General features: G+C 38.5%; 2 protein-coding genes across 2 annotated transcripts; both read left to right on the top strand.

Moving 5' to 3' along the window:
• Positions 1–6120: 6120 nt before the first annotated feature.
• On the top strand, positions 6121–8331 carry LOC147850961 (large ribosomal subunit protein eL32z-like). The gene is made up of 3 exons (XM_087335919.1): positions 6121–6273; positions 6912–7093; positions 8045–8331. The coding sequence occupies exons 1-3, from the start codon at positions 6184–6186 to the stop codon at positions 8172–8174; spliced, it is 402 nt and encodes a 133-aa protein (XP_087192045.1). The 5' UTR covers positions 6121–6183; the 3' UTR covers positions 8175–8331.
• A 2955-nt stretch (positions 8332–11286) lies between these two features.
• Positions 11287–18055, top strand: LOC147850960 (uncharacterized). The gene is made up of 7 exons (XM_087335548.1): positions 11287–14233; positions 14279–15004; positions 15712–16059; positions 16141–16446; positions 16776–16922; positions 17184–17707; positions 17840–18055. Exons 3-7 carry the CDS (start codon positions 15909–15911, stop codon positions 18053–18055), a joined length of 1344 nt encoding a protein of 447 aa, XP_087191674.1. The 5' UTR covers positions 11287–14233; positions 14279–15004; positions 15712–15908.
• The last annotated feature ends 1109 nt before the right edge of the window (positions 18056–19164 follow it).

Genomic DNA, 19164 nt, shown 5'->3' with positions numbered 1-19164 from the left:
AGCTGCTAGAGAGAGCCAAAACTAGAGCCAACCGGATCGGGGGGAGAAAGAGCCGAGAGAGGCAGTAAAGTTGGCAAAGTCAAGAAGGACAGAGCTGACCGGAAGAGGAAGGCAAGACATGGGCAGATGTGGTCAAGTTCCTAAAAGAGGATGAATCGGAGACAACCAATTCAGACAAGAGCTAGAACGAATAGGGAGTAGCCAATTCGGTCGAAATGTTCGATTCAGAAGAGCTGAATCAGTTGAAGGCCAAGCGGACGAAAGGGCAGCCGAAGCCAACACCAACACAGAAGAGTCGACGGGTTGAGGAGCGCCACTACCACAACAATGAGGGAGCTAACATGAGCCAAGGGAGCAAACAAGCCGAATGAGAAGGCCGAGGTGTGCGAGACCGGATTGGTCGAGGAGCACGAGCAAGGCGTGAAGATGCTAGGAGAAGCCGGCAACAAGGATTGGCAAAGACAGACACCATGATCCAACCTCAAGTTGAGCTTGAGGGGGAGTGTTGAGCGGACAAGCTCAACATGATCCGATCGGTTGAGTAAGCCAGAGATGGATCGGTATCCGAAACAAGAAACCAGATTGATGTTCGGATTGGCATCCAGAACCAAGAGCCGGATCGTAATCCGGATCGGTGTAACCGGTAGGCTGTTAGAGGCCTACGACCCTAGCCTAGTACGTAGGCATATTTTTAGGAGTTAGTATCAGTCGCTCGATACAAGCATTGAAGTACTTGTTAGTACTTCTGTCAGTCCTTTAAGGACTTGTATAAAAGTGCTCTAAAACACATTTGTATGTACAGAGTCTATAGAGTTTTTGAAATTGAGTTTATGTTCTACTCTCTGCTCTCTCTCTCTCTGCTCTCTCTCTCTCTCTCTCTCTCTCTCTCTCTCTCTCTCTCTCTCCCATGTACTGTGTATTTTCAAGCTTCCATTAAATCTTCATTCTGTTTTCTGTTGCTATCCGGCTGAGCCGGTTGTGTCTACCTTTCCGCACGTAACTTTTACATTCACGATGTTCTTTTAATAGACTCTTGTAATTCTTTATTTCTTCATTTGATCTCCCACTTGTTGCCATGTTTTTTAGACTTGTACATATTGAACAAACACCCATCTGAGCCTTGCGAGGTATAACCACATTGTTAAATTGTAACCTCCAAAATCGATTGATATGTCGATATTGTATATAGGGTACACGTTCTAACAACATGTCATCCTTATACATTTGGTAAACCTCATGACGAGTGAAGTTGTCAGAAAAATGTAGGCATAATATCACATTGCCTTGAGAAGTATATCTCCATCCAACTAATAACATGGCGCCCAATGTGACCCTTACATCGAGGCACATTCTTGTCAAAAGGTATCCACGATCCCTTTATTAATTGTAGCCGAGTTCTCTAGAGCCTCATGTTACCAATGTTGTGAGCAATTTTAAAAGCAACTCGACAACTCTTAGTCCAAGAAAATATTCAACATGCGTTGAACAAGCCTCTCCAATGTGGTCCTTCACAAGTTGCATATGTGCGATAAGGAAAGTATCTTGTTCCTCACCATTAAGCGATAGATATTTTTGTCGCATTCCCCTTAAGTTTGCCTTTCCAAATTTAGAAAGACAGAGATTCCCACAACATGACTTATTGGTATCAAATGTTATTTGGCAATCATAACACAAAAAGTTAAATCTTTTGATACTAAACTTGTTTGAGAATTCTTCTAAAAGTGTAAGGTTGATTTACACAAGCCTCGTCACTAGATGTATCAACCCTGTCACTCTTTGCACACCTTCTACTAATTTGGACACCATATAGGTTCAGAGGCTCGATCGAGAAAAGTGAGTTTGAGTTGTGCATAACATCACAACTCGACATTTGACTTTGACCATTTTGAACACTTTCGTGTTTATACTCATTGTTGAGAGATCAAGCTCAACTTAGTCTAGTTAGTAGGAATCGACAACGGTTTGGTTTAGGCTTAGCCGGTTTAGCCTGATCCAAGCCAAACTGGTTAAGCTTAAACCGGTTTAGGGGTTCTCAAACTTGAACCAAACCGATCCCTAAACCGGTTTGGTAAACGGCTTATACACCGGTTTGGACACCTCTCTCTCTCTCTCTCTCTCTCTCTCTCTCCCTACCTCCCTCTTTTGTTATTAACCGTTCGGTTGTAGCAAGGAGTGCGGGCGACTTTGTGATATGGTAGATAATGTAATAGAAAAAAAAGAGATTCTAAGCATAGAGGTGAGAGAGAGAGAGAGAGACTCAAGAAATTTTCATTAAAATGAAAGGAAAGACCTTATGCAGCAAACTAGTTTCACTCGCTTAGAGCTCATTAGTGCAAAAGGTCATGGAAATACAAAAGGTAGTTTATATAGGATGTTGAGAATGGGGAAGGGAGGAGAAAGAGGGAAAGTATAATCATAGTGAGTGGGGTGTAATAAGAGTGTAAATAGATGGAAGGCTATAAGGATTTAAGGTGGAAGATCTTGATGATAGGGGAGGTGGTGATAAAGGGGAAAATGAGTTGGTGATAGGAAGATTGATAGGGTGATAAGACAGATGAGTGAGTGGGATAGGGTGATAAGGGGAAATGAATGAGTGATAGGGTATGTAATTATAAGTAAGTAAACATAAGATGGTGAGAAGGTGAAAATAAAGGAAGGGAAAGGAAGGGAAAGAAAAAGGAAGTTAGTAAGAGGTGGTGGGGAGAAGGTTCGAGGGAAACGAGGGAAGAGAGAGAGTGTATAAAAAGGTAGTGAGAGGTATAGGGGAGGGGGAAGGGAGAAGGGAGAAAAGAGAGAGAGAGAGAGAGAGAGAGAGAGGTCTTATGAGCTCAGTTGGTAAGGTTGCCCAATGGAGACCAGGTGATCATGGGTTCAACCCCAACATTCCACAGTGGCATCTAGTGAATTAAGAGAATATGAACTATATAATAGAGAGGTGAGGAGATTGGGTTTCGAGCCCACGATGCAATGCTTGTAGTGTTAACAACTTACCACTATATAATAGAGAGGTGAGGAGATTGGGTTTCAAACCCATGATGCAGTGCTTGTAGTGTTAACAACTTACCACTAGGGTAAGGTACTTACGAAAAGAGAGAGAGAGAGAGAAAAAGTCTTATGAGGAGAAGATGCCCCCTTTCGCATTCCATGATACCACTTTCATTTAACACCTTTGGTAAGAACTTGCTCTTTATGAGCAAGTGTATTCATGAATGTACTAACTACTTGTTCAAGAGCTGCATAAGGATTTGTGTGTACTACATCCCCTCCACCAATATTAGGGTTTTGTTGTCTAGCTCTATGAGAACGAAGTTCGTGATTTAATTGAGGTCGTACCACCCTTCTCGAAGAATCAAATTGTAAATTGTTGGACAATCTCTGATTTCGCACTTGTTTCTGCCAAGGATTTTTCTTAAACCCCTCCTTCAATCTCAAATTATCTTTTGGTAATGTCGTACCATAAGTTTTTTTTGTTTCCCTTTGTATGACAACACCCTTCCTTTTATCTTATTCTTCACTTGATGCCACTCTCCATCTTCAACATTTGGGCCATCATTATTACATACTCCATTCTCCTCCCCAACACCTCTAGCATGACCATGATCTTTAGGATCTCGCTCTAACCCATGAGATGTTCCCTCATCCATGACCATATCAACCATTGAGACAATATCCTTCTCAACATCTTCCTTATTTTTCCCTTTGACATTATTTTTTGGGGATAGTTCACCATGATATTGGCATTCAGCCATTAAATGCCCCAATTTACCACATTTAAAACAATGTCTTGCAAAAGTTTCCCATTGAAGCTTAAAACGAAATCGACCAAATCAAGATGTATCGATACTCAAACATCCTGAAAGTTTACAACTTGTATCCATAACATGCAAAATCTACATTTGTTCAACGAATTAACATGAGGAGCAACCAAAACTTTACCAATTTGGGACATCAATCCTGGTAGTAAATCTCAAAAGAATGAGTTACTACAATCAACGGTCACCCAAATTGGACATTGTTGTTTTAAAATCTTTATAATCCACCATTGGATCCCATTCCATCACATGCACTAATCTTCTATAAAAAAAGATTGGTACCTTTGCCATCAAAGTTGTACGGTGTTCTGACGATCGAAAAACTACATCATAAAAACCTCTTGGACCCACATACACATCCTCAACACAATTAGACATTATGAATGAATTCAACCACTGCTTAATCCATGATACCAAAGGAAGTTTGCTAGTGAAATACAAAATAACACCACGATCATAGAACCTATCAAAAGTTGCTAACATAGAGTTGGTTTCCATCACCACCTCGACAACATCCTCCTCCACACAATCTCTAGCATCTTTCTCACCAAGAATAGCAACATATGATGTTTTCTCATGTTTTGTAGAATCAATACACTTTTGCCTCTTGTAATTTTCATAACCATCATCACTACCACATCCATCAACAATCATCAACTCACTTCCTGTTGTTGTGTCAACCATCCTAATAGAGATTAAGAGAACTAACCTGAGACGATGACACTTTTGCTTGTAGCCTCTTGTAACGATAATGAAACGTAATGTCCAAATAATCCTTGGAAAGCCCTCTGAACAAGCTTCGCAATGAGCCAAAAATCATAAAAACGGAGTTCTGAGGACAAAGTTACATCAGAAACATGTTTCAACACTATTCTTGAAACGTCATCGCGTTTCTCTCTCGCTCTCTCTCTCTCTCTCTCTCTCTCACACACACACACACACACACACACACACACAATGTACACCATATGTATATATCTATGTATCGCGTATGGATTTCAATCATGCTTGGAGCCTTTTCACTTATGAGTATGATACAGATATTGACGTATGAGTATGGCACGGATGGGAAGTATGGTTAGAACTATGAATGTATTATCATGCAATGACATCATTATCTTGGCTATCACCTAAAGCAGAAAAGGTATGGAATATATGTAAGTCGAATGCAAAGTGGTGGAAAATATTATAATGTGGCTGGCATTCCCATCTGCCATTTCGTGCAAAGGTATTCATATGGAGAGTCATGATTGGTGGGCTTCCATTAGGTTCAACCTTAAAGAGACGAGGACTAGGGTCAGGCACTTGTTTTTGTTGCACCATTCCATTGGAGGACAGTACACATCGGCTCATTAAATGTTCTATAGTGTCTACCATTTGGAAGTATTTATTGGGCATTTGGCAAGTTTTAACTCGTTGTTATTGGAGACCTCAACAATGGGTTTTTTTTATCAGTATGTTCAAAGATGGAGATATTGTTCCAATTTGTATGTTATTGGGGACTATAACACAATTGGAATATGCGTAATGCTTTCATGTTTGATAGTAAACATGGGGTGAAAGTCTATATGAAGAAGTTGAAAGGTATTCTTATGTGGAAATTCTGGATATTACAACATGTGGGGACCGTTTCCTCAAATGCATATCCAGGTTTTCTAATGGCATTACAGGACGTCAGTCTCCCTACATGAGCATAGGATAGATAGGTAGAGGAGACTAAGGAGTGTTGTAACTTGTAACTAAGTACATTTTACATACAAATGTACAATTAATATAATTGTGTGCTTTTACCAGAGAGAGAGAGAGAGAGAGAGAGAGAGAGGGGTAGTTTTGGAATTATAAAAAAACTTTAGGGCTAGGAAATAACGAAAAACCCTAAAGGGAGAAAGATGGGAGGTAGTTTTGGAACTATAGAAAACCTTTAGGGCTAGGAAATAACGAAAAACCCTAAAGGGAGAAAGATGGGGGGTAGTTGTGGAATTATAGAAAACCTTTTAGGGCTAGGAAATATGTAACCAAAAACCCTAAAGAGTAGAAAGATTGGGGGGGGGGGGGTTTAGTTTTGGAATTAGAGAAAACCTTAGGGCTACGGAGGAAGGAAGAAAAAAAAACCCTAAAGAGTAGAAAGACGGGGGGGGGGTTAGTTTTGGAATTAGAGAAAACCTTAGGGCTACGAAGGAAGGAAGAAAAAAAAAAACCCTAAAACATACTCACCCGTCTTCTGTGTGTCTCTCTGTTGGCTTCTCCATCTCTTCATCTTCGCGCAGAAGGAGAAGGAGAAGGAGAAGGAGAAGGAGAAGGAGGAGGAGAAGGAGGAGGGGCCAGAAGAAAGAAAAGGGAGTGCAGTGGACATAGCTTACAGCTCGCAGCCATGGTGGCTCCCCTTGTCAAGCCCAAGATCGTGAAGAAGCGCGTGAAGAAGTTCATCCGCGCACAGAGCGACCGTAAGATCTGTGTCAAGGTAAAACGATTTCTTCTCCTTTTAACCCCAGCGACCGAGCGAGAGTGAGAGAGCTCCTGCCTAGATGAAAGCTTAGAGACTTTGACTGTGTGAACGAAAATGCATAAAAAATCCTCCAAATCGTAGACTTTTACCTGCGAATTTGGTTCCTTGGCTTGTTCATAATGGATAAACTGATTAATCTTTTTACATATTGTAAGTCGAAGATACAAACATAATTTTGGTCTAAATTGGTGGCTTTTTACTTTGACTGTTCTCTCTTCTTCAATATCATCACCATCATCATCTTCTTCCTGCATTTTGTAATAGCAGGCAATTACAGAAAATAAACTGTCTGCATGCTACTGCTAGGGTAGGGTTCTTTTCCGTTTTAATCGTTAAAGAGATCTCTTCGTCTTTTTTCTTGCATTTTCTAATATAGAAGGCACTGACTAAGATAAATATTGGGAGATTGTTTTATTGTGTTTGGATTTGTGGCAAACGAAAATATTGGCCAAGGTAAAATTTTTCAAAGGTAAGCCCTAGATTAGAAATCATTAATTCTTGCTACTAAAGAAATAGCTGATTGCCGCTATGAATGTCTTATTCCTAACGTTTTTTCCCTTTGTTATTCTGATGATAATCATTACGAACATCAGCCTAGCTGGCGCAGACCAAAAGGTATTGACTCTCGAGTTCGCCGGAAGTTCAAAGGATGCATGCTCATGCCGAACATAGGATATGGCTCTAACAAGAAGACCAGACATGTCCTCCCCTCTGGTTTTAAGAAGTTTTTGGTTCACAATCCTGCTGAGCTTGATTTGCTCATGATGCACAACAGGTATAAATGATAAACGAAAGTTATAATTCTATGTCATATGCCTATTTCTAGTTTTCACAATGTTGCCTCAAAACTTTTTGAATATCTGCACATGAATGCAATGACGATTGTGAACTCACTAAATCATTGGTTAAGGAAAACCCTAGAATTAGTGAAATCCCGTACATTGAGAAGTTACTCATAATCGGGAGGAGCGATGACGAGATATTTCTAACCAGTCTAAAATGCCAGTTCTGCTTCTGATTCTTTCTGATGATAACTGGTGAAGATAAACTTCTGAGCTCCCATTTTTAATATTTATGTCAAGTACTTTATTCTTTTTGCTATCGGTGGTGGTAATACATTTTTATTTCTCTGATGAATTAGTTTGAGGCTATTGTTCCTTTTTCCTGGTCAAGAGTCAAGCTATTTGTCTGTGCTTTGATTGGCATATTTAATGAACGTCAAATCTTAATGAACAATAGGTCAAATTTTTTCATATGAACTAATACTTTTCTCAATCTTGATTATTATATATTATTCCAATATTAGCTGATGTAGGTGCAGTTTATTTTGAACAATTCTTTAGTGTCCATATTAATTTGCTATTTTCAATGATCATCTTTTATTGAAGGGATTCCTGATATGTTGATCTGTTTGTCACTGGTTTAGATTTCTTACTTTGAATTTTTCTTGTTTCTGACTGATTAAGTAGATTTATCAGAACCTACTATTGTTGATTTGAAATCAGTCTTCTGGAAGGAAATTTACAAATTGTGTGTTTTATAACCAATTACGCTTCTTATTTTGAACTGTTCTCATTTTTCATTGGTTTGATTGAAACTTTGGCTTTCATAAGGAAAACCTGAAAACTGTTACCATGTCTCCAGAACTACTGTTTTGAGAAAAGGAAACTCTAAACTTGTTCATTACTATTATTATTCATTAATTTTAACATTCTATTCTGAACAGGAAATTCTGTGCTGAGATTGCTCACAATGTTTCAACTCTAAAGAGAAAATCCATCGTTGAACGTGCTGCTCAGCTCAATATTGCAGTTACAAATGCATCTGCGAGGTTGCGCAGTGAAGAAAACGAGTAAAATGAATGGTCATAGCAGATTGTGTATGATGATGAAAACTCCATCTCATCTTTGTTAGACGACTTCCTATGTTGAGTTAGCCTATTGACAATTCTATGCGAAATCTTGGTTTGCCATTTTTGTTCACAATTGTTGCAATTTTAATATCTTTCAATGTTGTTGTGTTGATTCAGTTGAATTCATGTTTTTTCAGTTCATGTTTTATAATTTTAACAAGTGAAATTGAAATCAGCTTTTTGACGGAGGGATCAATAAAAACTTTATGTCATGTTGAGTTGGATTTTTGTGGAACTATTGTTGCTACTTAGTGTTATTGTCGTCATCATGGTTTTGAAGTTCTCTTTCCATTTAGCTTGATGGTTAAATGCAGATGTTTTATTAATGGTATTTGTGATCTCATATTTTGTATTTCTAATATGAGATTTTTCCTGGGATTTAACTGTTTGAGTTCCGACCTCCCTAAGAATTGCAATGTGGAGCTATACTCCAATTTTAATGGAATCAGCAGGTTTATAAATATGAAGAAGATATAGTTATTGTGTTGCAATGGCCTGAGGTGTGTCTTCTGGTCAATGCCTTCCTCATTAGAAGTAGTAATGTTGAGCTATACTGCAATGTGTCTTCTGGTCAATCAGCAGGATTATAAATGTGAAGATCATTATTGTGTCGCAATGGCCTGAAGTGTGTCTTCTGGTCAATGCTTTTCTCATTAAAAGTAGTAAGGGTGTGTATTGCTCCTCACAGGCAATGGGTTTGAGTTGTGGTGTTCATAGAGTCTTTCATCATTTTATTTTGATATCATGATTACTTACCTGATTATTCCAAAAAAATGGCAAAACAACCTTGATACTTGCTTGCATTTCATCAGAAAACTGATTACAGTGGTAACATTCCATGTTTAATTTAATCCAGTGGTTACTTCTGTAATGCCACTATCTTTTAATAGGTGATTTCTCGTGTTAAAACATAAAATGAAGAACTGGCAATCTTTCATTATGAAATGCAAAGGTACAAATGAGATGGATGTAGAATGATGGGTATGACTGCATCCTCTACTGATTTCTCATGTTAAAACTTAAAAAAGTATGAAAATGGAGAACTGGCAATCTTTCATTATAAAATGCTAAGGTACAAATGAGATTGATGTAGAGTGATGGGTACCGTATGACTGTATACTCTACTTGCTGGAGGCTCTCTCAATAGATGATTGATGTAGTGGGTATGGTGTGTGGTAGTAAGCTACTCAGCAAGGATGATGATTTGTTGGGTCCTTGGTATATAAAATGGGATTTTATTTTGACTTTACCTTGTGTTGTATGGTTCCATATCTAACTAGAGAGATAATAGCTAGGAGGTAGTTTTTACCGTTGAACCCTAGGGGTGGAATGTGACCTATGCTTAACATTTTGTGCATTATGTGGAGAGCGACATGTATATTCTAATGTCCAAGATAGGTCTAAAACATGATGTTGGGACGGAGTGAGGACCAAACTTAGATTATCCTACCTATTGTAATAATGTCTATATTATCGTTTGGTATACACCACAGATCAAAGAATTATTTTATGGAGTTAAATGGATGTGTTAGTTTGTCTAAGGATCAAACATGGGTTCTTTCAAATTTATGACCAGTTCATATTGTGTTATACCAAGGCAACATGAGAGAGAGAGAGAGAGAGAGAGAGATGTTGTGCCTAAATTGGTGTATGTGAAATCCTTTTGTTTTGTACACTCATTATGGGGTTCGAAGACACATCTTATGTTTGAAAGACATAGTGGTATGGCCATTCTCCTTGCTGGATAGTTCCAAAATGATGACCTAGGATTGACTAGATGTTTGTGGGTTTATAGACAACAAAGTTTGCTAATTGCATTAGCCGTTAGGTAGCATGACGGAATTTGGCCATCTATAGGAATTAAGTGACAAGGGATATTATGAGGAATAAATGGGGTTCTTTTGAAATTGCTTTTACGTAGCATGATGGAATAGATCATTTGGGGGAATTAAGTGTCAAGGGCTATATATCGTATAACAAGGAATCAAAGGTGAAATTGCTTTGCTTCCCTGATCCACTGTAGTTACACATTCAATAATTAATATAATTAATATAATTACTATTTACACATAAACACCTGAGAGAGAGGCAGATGGAGCCAAGGAGTGACGTCACATGGGACCTAAATGGACGATGAGAGAGATTATATTGTCTTCGTGAGATGTAAAATATGACATATGAAACCAAAAGTGAAATATTTTCATGTGGTATATGTGGAAACAATTGTTATTAATGAATGTTTGTGATTGAAAGTGTACATTGTGATTGGGTGAGGAATTCGTGTTTGGATTGGACCCGAATAGGCAATGTGTGGAGAACTCAGAAAGGTTAAAGTCGGTATCGAATATTGGTCAAAGGGGGGGGGGGGGGGGGAGTATATCAGAAAGCGTGATACATGGAACCTCCCAAGCTTGTTCAAGGGCAATGAATGCATTAGAGATAGGGATGTGAATCTTCTCACATTCTGGCACTAGTTGTTGCCCTATTTGTCGGACATGAAGAGAGGATGTGAAAGAAGTGGTATGGAAGCAAATGATGTGGAGATGGTGGACATATATATAGGTATACATACACATCTATAAGGCAGAGGCACCCAAGCAGAGGCAAAGAGATGGAGAACAAAGACCCACCACATCAAACTCTTGGATGTGAAATCACAGATTTGTTGAATGGAATTGGAATTGGAATTGGATAGAGGCAGAGGCGGAAATGGACACAAGTTCAGGAAGAGGCAAAGGCAGAGATGGACACAAGTCCAAGTCTAGACAGAGAGAGGCAAAGGCAGAGATGGACACACAAGTCCAAGTCCAGACAGAGAGAGGCAAAGGCAGAGATGGACACAGGGTCCAAGCAAAGCCAGAGACAGCCCCTCCTCCCCCCCCCCCCCTCCCCCCCCTCGAAACCCTTGGATGCGAAACCGGTAATTTGCTGATTGGAATTGGATTGTGTTTGTTGGGAACCCCCTCCGAGTAGACACCATACAAAATACCATCACATAATTCATATGCATATATATAATATATCTATATATGTACATATAACAATATATCTATATATTGCCCAAATCGCCCACCAAGAAGAAGAAGAAGAAGAAGAAGAAGAAGAACAGGAACAGAGGAGGTGTGACGACGAACAAACACAACGCGACACAGAAGACACACACTCGCGCACATAAGCACAGAACAGAACAGAACAGAAGACGGACGGACGAACAGACAGACAGACAGAAAGAAATATAAAAGGAGAAGAAGGAGAAGGAAAGGGGGGAAAGAGAAAGGAAGGTGAAGAAGAAAAAGGAAGGGTAATCAGAGAGCCCTGTCATACTTTCTTCATTTCCTTTCTTTGGGCTTTTTTTTTTTCCTTCTGCCTTCTTGATCTGATGCCTAAAACAATTCGTTGAGAAAGAGAAAGGGAGTTGAGGCAGGAAGAGGCTTTTTGCTCATTCATAGACGAATAGACGGAGGCAGGTCCTTAATGTAGAGAAAGAGTTAAGGGGACAAAGATCATTGAATGATTTTGACGATATCCATAAATACTGATAGAGAATATTTTTCTCTTTATGAAACTCAGAAAAAAAATAGATGGAGAGGTTAACGTTCATGGTATCCTGGCACATCTCCAACCTTCAACTTTCATTTAATAAGAACAATGATCTAACCAAATGAAAGGAAGAGAAATTGACGTATATTAGATGCTGATTTTAGAGGCCCTAATCGGCCTATGAGACTAAATATGATTACAAATATGGGCAGCTTCTGGTATCCATATTGAAAAAATGAAAGCTCTGGGTTTCCTAAAGCTCCATGACTACCATTTATAATGGCTATAAATATGAGTTGACCAGCAGAAAATGTATGAAACTACCATGTATGGAGTTAGTGATGATCTGACGAGGGAAACAGAGTGTCTAATGTTGGTTAGTATGGTGGAATGATGCAATATCCGTTGGCATGCTTGGGTGGATCAGGCATGATGTGAAATGATTTGCATGATCTGGTGCTAGATGACACATTGTATCCAGGAACTTAGTGTATCTGTTGCCTCAGCAGTCCTCTGCTTGGAGATGCAAGACTATGCAAGAAGTCAAGTGGCATGCAACTCTCTCCGTGACTCATGCGCTAAGATAAGGTTTGGTTGCATATGCTTTTGAAGTTGGTCCAAGCCTCGGGATCCAAAGTGACAAGGTGTTTCCTTTTCATTTGTTGGAGGGTTGTGTTCTAAGCAAAGTGTGTTTCCATATTTCTCTCAAATGTCTTGCAATGTTGGAAAAGCTATACATATACATGCACATTGCATCAGCCTTAGGTATGTGAAGCGCCTTCCTACCTGGTGTGAGGAAAAAAACTCTTGAATTGGCAAATGACTTTGCAAGCTCTATGGGGCGTGTAGAGATCCATGTATCTCGACTTTGTATAAACCCATCAGTTGAGAAGCTTATGGAATGATGTTTGTAATATGCCATTCTTGGATCTGTTGGTGTGGTCCAAGCCTTTTAGGTATTGAGTTGCCACAGGTCTTGTGGCCATACTATGTTCCTTTTATCATCTTGGAGAGATGTGGGGTATTTCGAAGGTGGAAATTCCTCAATGTTAGATGACATTCTTGTTGAACCACTTCCTTACCTGTGAATACAAACGATCCTCCACCTTCTTATGTTGATCACCATTTTCTTCGAAGCTTTGAATGCCCTACGTGTAATTTATTTACATGCCATGGTTCAGATCTGGTGGATGAGGTTCGCCGTATGGAACAATGCTACCACCATTGTGGGAAATGCAGCTAATTAGTCTTGGGTAGTGTAATGTATGATGGATGTGTTGCCACATGTCATCCTGGACAACATGGCAAGAGGATGCTCTATTTGTGTCCAAGTGTGGATGAGGAGGCCATACAGCAGCGCTTTCAAGAGACTGGGGTTGACTGTGGTGGCAAAAATCCATATTTTGACACAAGGTTCTACATGGATAATTGAGTAGCAAGGAGTCCTTCTTGCATGTCTGTGAATGGATGCATGCAAGCTGTTCCACATATGTAGATGTTGAGAAAAGAGCCTCTATGTCCTGGGTTTGAGTGGATGCATGCAGGAAGATCCACATAGATTGATGTGGTATAAGGAGCTCATGTGGCCGAGTCTCAAATCAATGAATGCAAGTTGAATGTTCTGCATGGAGAGATGTGGTTTAGTAGAGACTATGTGCCTGGGACTCGTTGGATGTGTGCCAAACCATCCTCCATGTAGTGGCTATTACAAACTCGAATGTCCCAATCTTTTACTGGTGGAGATGTAGTGATTGGTATCCTTGTGCTCTTGGTCTCCACCTATCCTAGACATCCTACTACTTGAGGGTGTCTCCTCTTTGTGATGAGGTAGTCTGCGGGGTTGATATCTGGAACACGTTCGTAAAGTGTGTTTGCATCCCTTCTCTCTGGATACAAATGTGTATGTAGGGTTGGCACTCTTGTATGTAAGTGAATAACATAGGGTTATCGAGCCCTGATGAACTTATATTGGTTCTTGCTGTCTATCCATGTTCCGTAGTCTGATGATGGCTGAACGCACCATCTCAATCTCAAGTTGGTTTGATGAGACTATCAGTTTTCCACTTGCTACTCTTATGCTACGCTAGATATTCATAATTTTTCTCTGGTGCCAAACCTAGCAAATTTATTTGGCAATGTATTTAATCCATGTTGCCAAGTCCACGCACATATTGCTACATATCTTTGTACATATTGCTTGTTGGGTAGTCTGCATACTTACTTTGTCTTCTTGATGTTGGCTGAACGCACAATCTCAATCTCATGTTGGTTTGATGAGATTCAGTTTTCCACTTGCTAGCCTTATGCAATGCACAATGTTTACATATCCATACTTTTCTCTGGTACCAAACCTAACAAATTTATCTGGCAGTGTGATATGCAGGTCCAGAACCACTAGTCTTACATTCTTCTTCATCTTGTCACTTGGCAGAGATCTCATTCGTAATTGCTGCTTCTTCAAAGGTGCGATAGCTTGTTGACCATCATCTGGCTTCCTCTTCGACGCAGTGGAAGTGTCCTCAATTCAGCATTCCTGTCGAATGCTGCAACAATTCTCCCTTGATTATGGCTAAATTTAATATTCCCTGAATGACATGTTCCAATCATCAATATGATATACTTCAATAGACTTTTATTGGAGGTAATTGTATGGTGTACCATACTGTTCTGATTTACCCTTTCAGGGCTTTTCATTTATTTCAAAGGAGACATTGAAATCTTTTATTGGAGTTATCTGTTTGGTGTAATATATTCTTCTGGTTTTTTCTCGTGAGGCCATTGATTCATTTCCAATTTCAAATGTGAGACAATAAAGTACCTTATGGATATGTGTATATAGTCTAGCATGTTGCATTGATTTATTTATTTGGGGATTCTCCTCCATTTCGGGAAGGTTTTGGAAGGTGATACCTCGAAGTCTCTCATATGGGCGTATCCGATTGATGTAAGATGCTCTTACTCACTCATTTGGTTTTTTCATTCATTTCCAAGGTGAGTCTCTGCCATATCTCTCACTGGATTATGGCAAAATTTGGGTTCCTGAATGATACGTTCAATGAAGTCTCTTCTTATAAGAAGTATATTTATCATGTATAATATCCTATTTCTGATTCAATCTTTGGGGCTTTCCATTTTGAAAGTTGAGGTCATGGGAAGGCTTTTATCATGTATATTTATATCATGTAAGCAAGTCAAAATCTGGAAGAGTAGCCATGGAATCAGATCTCCCTAAAGGTTCGTAGCCATAGAATCAGATTACTCTAAGGGTAAATATTTTATCATGGGCGCTCAGATGTTCATCTGGTTGAATGCACAATTGCCCTATATACATGGTGTGAGTGATAGGATGGCATTTCCCTCAGGGAAAAGGGATTCAAATATTTTACTGGCAAGTAGCAATCAGCAACGGTTTGAGAATGTCAAATGCAAACTATTTAAAAAAATTGAAACATAAACTGAACCACGAAACCATTTAAACCGAAATTGTTCAAATTGAACTGTTATAAAAAATCCAAACCGTTCTCGTGGTTTGGTTTTAGTTTTCAAGTTAGGTCAAAATTCAAATTTTCAATATTCAATTTTTAAATTTTATTTTTTCAATATTTTAAAGCATTAAAGATTTTTCTTAAAATGTCAAAATTAGGCTTAAAATGAGAAGGATGTCCAAAAAATATTTAAGAAAATAATCAAGTGGCAACCCTAAAAATCATCAAATTGTTTAAATCGAATTGAACAAACTGAACTCTTTTAACCGTTAAGCTGTTTGCGGTTCGGTTCAATTCAAACCAAACCGTTGCCGATTGCTACCGGCAAGCAAGCATTTTGTGTGAAAGCTTTCTTATAAAAAAAACTATGAGAGTGAGGACAATCATTTGTGATAGTACATTTTTGGAACCCCTTAACCTTATCTCATTATGACAAAGATGATTATTTTTATGCAGTATTTCTGAGTTCTAGAGAAGGTGCAACTAGTTTAAGCAAAATTGATTCACATAGAGAACAATACAGTGTTGCTTTTGGTCAAGGTGGAGAAAGGTTTAGCAGTCATTTTGGTCCATCCACCGAATGCAATACCAATCGCAAAACATAGAAATTGAGCACCTATTCTGTATCTGATATATCTTGGAAGAGGGAGTATATGTGGAAATCCTTTCTAACCTCCCCAAGTGAATGCATTTCTGATTCTAGTGACAAAGAAGGTTCTTTTTTCTTGCAGCTTGAAGCTTCAAAGGATATAATTGTTGCAAGTGAAGATGGAGCTCAAATGAAAGTTGATTCTTTTGACAAAGGTCATCTACTTCACTTAGTACATAATCATATGCTTATGCAATGATATAAAAGCCTTCACTAATCAATATTGTGTGTATCAGAGTATTTCACTTTGGATGTTGAAGTTGACCCTTTGCATACTCGAGTTGAGCAATGGATGAATCAATCAAATGTATTAGGTGTTCATTATGGTGACAACTATTGTAATGATGATTTGGAGGTTGTGAAATCATCATTCGAGGCTATCGAACATCGAGTGGAAGAGGATGTATTTGTAGAAGATGCAGTCAGGAGTTTGCATGCATCATCTAAAATGGCCCATTTGTCTGGTGTAAATCTCCATGAAATTCCCGCATTAAGAACATTCAGCTCATTGCGAACCATCAATCTTTCCAACAATTTTATCGGTCAGTTTCCTTTACTATTCACCAAAAGTTTTAAACATCTTCCTGGTGTGCCACATTGCAAATAAGAGCTTAAATAGATGAACAAATTGTGTCGACTATAGGGATCATATTGAGCTAGGTATGCGAGTCTCGCCTAGGTATTAAAGCTCATAATGCTTCACACTCTAGGGGAACACGAGGGCGGGCAATTGAGGTCTTTCTTAGATGGAGAAATGTCTAAAGCATTGTATCAAATTTTCGTAGACCTCAAATATGTTCCATGTTGCATACAATACATATGTGTATGTATGTATGATAAAATTGTCGATACGGGTTTTCCTATTGTGCAGTTGAAATATCAATCGGATGTTTACCCCGGACATTATACTCGCTGAATCTGTCCAAAAATAGGATCTCACGAATTGACGGCCTGAAGGAGCTCACCAGCTTACGCATTCTTGATCTTTCTCATAACCGGCTCACAAGAATAAAATATGGTAGAGTTGGAAATATCTTTTTCCTCTTTGCAAATCCGTATAAAAATTATTGTAATATAAACGAGATGTTTGTATAAAAGGAAAAAATGTTGAAAAGGTATATCCATGATGGATTGGTTAGTTTACCTTAATCTAGGAGGAAAGATCAAGATTTTAGCGAGTTAAGGGAGCTTATCATAAATAAAGCTACTACACTATATTAAATTTCTAAAAGATAAATTATTGTTGGATATCATTGAGCTATTGAATATTGTCTTGTAGGTTTGTCAAATTGTACACACCTTAAGGAACTCTATTTAGGAGGGAACAAGATTTGTGAAATAGAAAGCCTCCAGAAGTTGGTTGAGCTTCATGTACTTGACCTACACTCCAATAAGCTAGCTTCGACAAAATCGATAAGTCAACTTGCAGCAAATTGTGGTTCTTTGATGGTTCTTAATCTTCTCGGAAATCCTATTTTTAGCAATGTCAGCGAGGATCATCTTCGGAAACTTATGAGAACATTGACCCCACATTTATTATACCTTAACAAACGGCCTATTAAAGGTTTTTTGGCTAGAGATGGAGGGGCATTGGATCGAGTTGTGAAAGCTACTCATAGGCATTTCCAAAAGTCTAAGTCGGCAATAAAAGGAGGAACTTCTTCACGGTTCTATAATAGCAACATATTTGAGTATTCTCATAATGGGAAAGCAAGTTTGGTGACCTCGACTCGTGGAAGAAGAAAACATCATCATCATAGTCATGGTCATGGCTATGGTCAACATCATCATGGAGTAGCTATTGTATGGGAAAATGAATTAGTATAAATTTTGTTCTTTTCTTACATGGCATTAGATAGATTTTTAAGGCATATTAAGGTGATCTAATATTCTGGTTGTAAATCTTGTGCTCAATTTATTTGGTACTCTATTTAGGTGGAGTGGACATACAACAAATCTTCAAGGGGTGATGTGCACACAAAAGTTTCCGAAAAACGGGCAAATTCTAGGAATCTCCAATGGGAGGACAACCCCCTCCTTCGTCTCAAGCATCTTTTTCTGCCTATTGTGAATTGGTCTAAGGTTTTTGGTGGTGGTGCCATTCGATCTCTCAAACGGCATTTGCTACATTTTCTTTACATGAATGCTTGAAGAAGTAAAAGGCTATTTGAAGCGAGCATCTAATTCATGGAAGGGAAATGTTTAAAGTTTGATCATTTTCTTGACATTCAAAAAAGGTGGCCAAACATCAAAACCTTGGATGATATTAATTGGAAATATGATATATATTTTAATCAGCCACGTCTCCTCTAAACACAAAACCGGAATAATCTCTAAACTTAAGAAATTAAATTGCCTCACTTTAAACACGATAGAAAAAGTGCATAAAGAAGGGTTAATAAATTTTTTAAATGGGCAAACGAAGATAGGTCACAACTTAACAAGAGTAATCTCACAAGTAATGCCTAAACTTGTAATTTCATGAATTAAATCTAAATAATTAATTAATTATCCAAGTATTGTCCAACCATTACAATGTTATCCTTCGAACCAATGGGTTGGGTCAACTGTATATACTCATAGAACAAGATCTCAATCATTCTACATCTAACTTTTAATTCGAATTAATCAAGGACGAGGTTCTAGCATGACATCAATTGCCAAATACCACCGAGTTCTAGAGGGAAGATTCACCCAACCATATATGGTCTATATGACCTAGCGAAATTAATACACGTGAACAACAAATCAAACATTCATTCATGGCTAGCTAGCATTGATGTTGAATCCTAGTTTATTACACTTGTGGCGATATCAAAAAATGTAGCGAGAACACAAAAGCTAATGTTACAAGAACCCATTAGCAATGGTGCCCCATCTGGGATCATCATTATTTAGTAGATACCTCTTCTTGTATATAATGACTTATCACAATCGGCTTCTTGCGAAAAAAATTAAGAGACATGAGGGAATAGGAGAGATGTTTGTGGGCAATAATGGCACCAAAACTTTAGCACATTGGTAAAACATTAAGCTGAAGATGGGATAGATTGATCCATTGTGCTTTTAAGTATATAATAGAGTGTTTACAAAATGGCCCAAGATTCTCCATTAAAAGGGCTGAAGCAGATTCTCCATCCATTTGCCTCCCGTTAAGTGAAAGATTCTAAAAGACAATTCAGAAAATTACCAAAAACAGGTACTGACACTACATTGGTTAGATCAAAGTTTTTCTTTGGAAAAACGGAGTGAGTGATCAA

The sequence above is a fragment of the Azolla caroliniana genome, unplaced genomic scaffold (genome assembly GCF_043228905.1).
Source record: "Azolla caroliniana isolate FFs.n. ecotype wild unplaced genomic scaffold, voAzoCaro1.0.p SCAF_20, whole genome shotgun sequence".
In the NCBI taxonomy this organism is placed as follows: Eukaryota; Viridiplantae; Streptophyta; class Polypodiopsida; order Salviniales; family Salviniaceae; genus Azolla; species Azolla caroliniana.
This window is presented reverse-complemented; position numbering and strand designations above follow the sequence as displayed.